This window comes from Diabrotica undecimpunctata, chromosome 1, assembly GCF_040954645.1.
Source record: "Diabrotica undecimpunctata isolate CICGRU chromosome 1, icDiaUnde3, whole genome shotgun sequence".
NCBI lineage: Eukaryota > Metazoa > Arthropoda > Insecta > Coleoptera > Chrysomelidae > Diabrotica > Diabrotica undecimpunctata.
The window spans coordinates 46,034,704-46,040,703 of NC_092803.1; the positions used below are offsets into that span (position 1 = coordinate 46,034,704).

Here is a 6,000-nt window from a genome sequence, read left to right on the forward strand (position 1 = left end):
TGATGTAGTAAACTTTCGATAACTAAACTTTAAAAATTCGCTTGGAAAGCGATAAGTACCCTCATTCAGCGGACAGCATTATTTTTCTTCACTTTTAAGGTATGAAGAACAAAAAATATATTGGTCTGAGAAGTGCGCCTTCAAATTTGAAAAAGTGTATTTTTGATACCAAAAGAGAGGATGATTTAAGATGAAAATAGGAAACCAGAATACACTACAAAAACAAGAGTTAAAACCTCTGAGATAACTGAACAAGGTATCTGTTACATAAAAGGATAACAGAAATAAGTAGAAACGTATACTTACATCATAGAACATGATAGATCCAAATAATGCTAGAAAAAATTAAATTAACTGAATTGACGAAACTTAATTTCACAGAACAGATTTGATTTCACTTTTAGAGCTTCTGTACCAGTCGCTCTAATGAATCCTGATAGAATGAAATAAATATAAGCGAATATAAAGAGGCACTATACGTGAAATCAAATCTTAACTGTCTTTTCTTTTATTTCGGTTTACTCTTTATGAGTACAAAAAATCAATTCGTCAAGGGTTTTTGCTTAGATGAGGAGATATGTTGTGAAAGACAAATTTCAGATTCCCCAAACCTCTCTTGCATCTTTAGCATCATCTGTTTCGCCTTGCAATTTAAAGGTACAGATTAAAGCAAAACTGTAAACTTTCATTTCAAAAATAGAAATCTTCTTATTTTTTTTTTAACTATCTTCGATCAGCTAAGGAAGATCTTGTCAAAAAAGGTTAATACACACAGATCATTTTCAGGACGAAAAACTCTTCTCAAGAAGAAACACTTCTCAAAAATATAGGTGACGGAACTTATAGATCCGAAACACACAGGAAAGGGTTTATGGATTGAGTATCTAAAGAAACTGTATACAGAACCACAAATGACGTTAGAATCATAAATACTAGAAAAAAACACAAACAAAGAAGATAATATAAACACGCAGGGAAGTTTCAAAAATGATTGAAAACCTGAAAAATAGAAAAGTTGCAAATAAAAATGCTGTAATAAATGAGCTGCTTAAATATTTTGGAATAAGAATTAGTAAACAACAATATTAAAAATAACAACAGCATTAATTAACAAAATTAAGAAAAACAGAGACCCAGAGAGAAAAGTGGACACATAGTACCAAGAAATAAATCACCAAACGGTAAAGGAACTATCTGAAGACAGCGCAAATGTTAAAGTGACAACCTTCTATAGATGGATCAATCCCCCAATGAAGCAGTAGAATAGAAAAAATAAATCTAAGAAACAGTGAAAGCAAAATCTCTAAAAGGAAACAATTGGCAAGAGAGGAAAAAAAGAAAATTAAGATGTGGATAACTGCATTGGTATTTAGACTAAAATAAGTGAGGGTAGCCAGATACGGTGAAATCACCGAATGACCATTCGTACAAATTGTCATCTTAAATCTACCAAGAGTTTCCTTGAGAAGGTGGAAGAGTGGTGTGAAGTAGGGGCACTCTGTTGCCCCTGCGTGAAAAAATAAACTCTAAAGGCAGAAGAACTAATAAAGTCAAGACATTAGGATGCAGAAAGCAAAAAAAATAATGCATTAAAAATCCTTTATGAATATTTTAAGAAAATCACTCATCATAACAAGTAAACTCATAAATGGTCCTGAGTTCCGGAGCTTCTTAAAGGAAGCAGGTTTACGACGAATCTCTAAACTAGCTATCTTGAAAAAATCGATACAAGTTGGAACATGAAATAGTCGAAGCCTATTGTTATTCCAGAAATGAGCAGGACTACTATTAAAACGTTAGGATTGAGCAAAGTAAGATGGGACAGTACAGGAAAACTAGAAATTCATGACCATGTTATCTATTCCTGTGGAGGAGAAAATAGCTGTCCTCTAAAATATGGCTTAACATTTATCATACACAGAAACATTGAAAAATCTCTAGAAAACTTCACTTTTTAGTGAAGTTGGTGTAGTGTAGTTAATATAGAAGAAGTAGCAACCAAACGTAATAAAAACCTGAAAGAAAAACAATTATAACAAGAGACAAAGAAAAACAAAATATATGGCAAACCATAAAAAATACCATAATTGGAGTACAAAGAGAAGAACTTAAGAAGAAAGTAAAAAACGGAAAAAACGGATGACGAAACTCATGAAAGAGAGAGGAAAATATAAAAACAACTAACATCTACATAAAGAAACTAAAGAACCATAGATTTAAAAATCAAAGAAGAAAAAGAAAAGTGGATAAATGAAATAACGAAATACAAAACCTAGACAAAAAATATGATACATTCAAACTTTACAAAAAATTAAAAGAGACCTCAAACGCTCAAACACCAATTCAAAAATACGGCTATTACCAGTTTAATACATCTCTGTTGTATTGACTAGCAGAGTCCAGCATGAAAAAGTGTTATATCAAAATATCTCCAAAACCTTTATTGGAATCAAAGCAGTCATATACAACAGATGTTCGAAAAGGATGTGACATGTCTCCATTGCTCTTTAATCGTATTGTGAATGCATATTCAAATAAGCACTAGATGACGCCAAAGTTAAAAAATAAACGGTAAATATATTAACAATATCAATATGCGAACGATACCGTTCTGAAAAATGAAAGGCTTACAAAATATACTAGACAGAGTTAATAGCAGTAAAGCAATGAGACTGACAATAAATCTTCAAAAAACTAAAGTAATGGTGATTAGCAAAACCGATGAAAATTATAGCATTGGCCTAAATAACACTCAATTAGAACCAGTTCGGAAATTCAGAAACTTAGAAGTAGTATTAATGATAAGTAGGATCCAGATATAGAAATAAAAAACACGAGTAGAATAGGCTAGAAACATGTACAATTAAATGTATGCAAAATTATATATAACAGAAAACTAAGATTAGACATCCGAATGAGAGTTATTAAATGTTACGTTTGGTCAGTCTTTTTTTATGGAGTTGTAGCCTGGACATTAAAATTAAATACCATGAAATTTGAAATGTGGATTTATGTGGCCTGCTACTATTATTAATTTAAGGGAAGATAAAGGGCCGAAGAGGAGTAGACAGAAGAGCCATGTCATGGCTTCGCTATATCAGAACTTGGTTGGGCATAAACGTTTAACAATCACCAAGACTGGAGCAGAACAGAGAACATTTTGATGTAGTGATCGCAAATCTTAGTAGTAGCTGTAGAAAACCTTTATAAAATCCATATTTCATCATTTTTCTGACAGATATTTATAAGTTGAAGTTAATTTCATGTCATCAAATGAACTATCCCCTAATAAAGTCGTCCCAGGAATGCGTCCCTCAAAAATACTGGCAATATAATGTGTGAAATATTTTTATGATTGTGGTAGATAAAATTAAACTACTAGAATATTTTTTCTTATGTTTAACTAAAAAATTGGAGAATTTGTTCGTTTTGTATTTTGCAGAAGATTTGTTATTTGTGATTGATTATTTAAAAATATAGCTATGAAAGACAAGAATTGTTATAAAATAGCACGCTAAAATCGCGATTAACAACTTAGTTAACCAAATCATTATTGTAAATTTTACGACACAACGCAAAAATTAAGAATATTTTTGTACGATATTTATGCTAAATATGTATTTTTGTATATAAAAAATTATAACTTACTTGATTTTACAGGGATTTGAATATTAACCATTGTAAATTAACTATAACCGACTATTACACACACAAATATTACTCCTAATTTCTTTAAAGCACCTTCAAGCACGCGAACTGCAAACGTTCTATATCAATGTACCTATATTTTTTAAATTCATTTCGCATATTACTATTAAATGTTTGATTGCTTCGATGTATGTAGAGGTAGGATGGGGTTTCCTGGTTAGAATACCGTACTAGGTAAGCTTGCTCCTATAGTGAATACACTGCCCGTCAAAGTAAACATAGTGAGTGAAGAATTGAAATAAAAAAATTAAACTAGAAATTAAAAATTAAACCAAATAATGATGGACATGCTTGATTTACACGTAGCTATATAACTTTAAATATTTAATTACCCAAATAAAGTATACTCTTTCTTTTCTTAAATGTCTTCTTGACTAAGATAGATGACCAAGGTATAATATTGTTATAAAAGTATCTATTTCGGTGGTATCCCAACAAAAAAATTTCTTATAAAGAAATTGTTCCAGAAATATACTTCACAGTGTTCACATGGAGATCAATAAAATAAATGAAATAACAATTATTAATATCTATAAACTCTCTGACGAATCATGGCCGGTATACCTATAGTTCTCACGACCGTGCTTTATATATTGGAGACTTGAAGCAAGCCTGAAACTAAGCTAATAATGACAACTCAGGCAACTTCCTACATAACTGGGCTCTTCTCAATAACCGCCAGCTAATCTTTGATGCAAAAGATGAAAGCGCTTTCAAATCAGGTGCCTGAAGAAAAGACTAACATCCTGATTTATGCCGTTTAAGCAAAAATCATCGAGACGACCCGCTTCCGTGCTTAAGAAATGTCGATAACAAGTTCCCTCGTTCACAACATCAACCTGTCCTCCTGAAAGTAATTTTGGAGATTTCAATAATTATATCTGTACCTAGAGCCCGAAAAATTTTTAATAAGGGTGACTGAAATAAATGCAGTGTACAGTTGGAAAAGTCTGTCAAAAGGAGCCCTCTAGCAGTAAACAACTGGAAACGTCTTTAAACCGCGGTAATATTGGCTGCCAAAGAAAGCATGTTAAGAGACTGGCTAGAGGAAAGAATATATATTCTTTCAGGCTAGAACGAGATTGCAGAACTATTGTAAAATTCATTTCAAAAGCATGAGAATCCGGATATAACTGATGAGTTATTATTATTATTGGACAAAGAAGAAAACAAATGGATGGGTACAACTGCGTAAACATTATAGTTTTAGCTCAGTAAGAAAACTTGGTAGTGAATTGACACTAACAAACAAAATGTCAAGCTCAGTTAGTCCAGAGATATAAAAGTATCCCGAGCACCATCACATGAAGCATATTCAAATAAGGTTAAACAAAAACTTGAAGCGGTAATTAGATATTTAAAACCAGAGAAAGCTCTCGGATTTTATGGACTGCACAATGAATTTTTAATTAAAATGGGACCCAAAACTAGGAATTGGTTACGTAAGGTGTTTCCAAAAATTCTTCATACAAGTACTTCCCTCAAGACTTTTAAAAGGCTGAAGTAATCGTCATTTTAAAACTTAGCAAACCAGGCAATAAGCCAGAAAGCTTATGATCCGTATTGTTACTAAGCTGTGCCTATAAACGTATTTAACCTAGTTTAACGGAATCTCTGATAGAATCCTGGAAAAGGTGTCCGCAGAACAAGCGGGTTTTAGGCCTAACCAGAGTTACTTCAATAAGGCACTGGCACTTATATCGAAGCCAGCTTTCAGAATTGCCTTAAAACATAAGTGGCGTTTATAGACCCGACAGCAGCTTATGATACAATCCTGCGAAAATAACTGATATATAAGTTCTTAAAAGTCATTCCTTGCCAAACAATGGCTCAATTAATCAATCAAATGCTGGCTGACAGACAATTTCAAATCTTTATGGGAGACAAAATTAGTAAGAAAAGAAAGCTAAACCAAGACTCAGTACCCACAACCCTTCCTTGTAATCTATATATCGTAGATTTTCCACATACGAGTTCTAGTCAGTTTTGCGACACCGATAATATAGCACTTGCAACTAGGCATACATTTTAAGAAACATTTAAAAATTTTAGTGGAAATATTTTAAAATACGGAGAGTTTGTCCTAGTACTAGCAAAACTAAAGTATGCTGTTTTGAAATTTTATATCCAACGTTTTTTAAGCATATTTTAAATGCCTCAGATTTGTTGCCAAAACTCAAAACTAAAATTTCGTGGTATAGATTTTGAAGATTAGGCTCTAGTAATCGAAACTTTATAGAGGCCAGTCAATAAAACAGATAGATTGTATTGATCTCATCAGAATAATAAAAA

The 6,000-nt window shown here is 32.1% G+C and overlaps 1 protein-coding gene across 1 annotated transcript in view; it reads right to left on the bottom strand.

The window, feature by feature from the left end:
- Positions 1-3,833, bottom strand: part of LOC140438849 (sialin-like) — a 69,479-nt gene extending 65,646 nt beyond the window's left edge. Inside the window, exon 1 of the mRNA XM_072528492.1 lies at positions 3,649-3,833. Within this exon, the coding sequence (XP_072384593.1) occupies positions 3,649-3,679 (31 nt within the window). The 5' untranslated portion in view covers positions 3,680-3,833. The remainder of the gene's footprint in view (positions 1-3,648) is intronic.
- Positions 3,834-6,000: the final 2,167 nt, after the last annotated feature.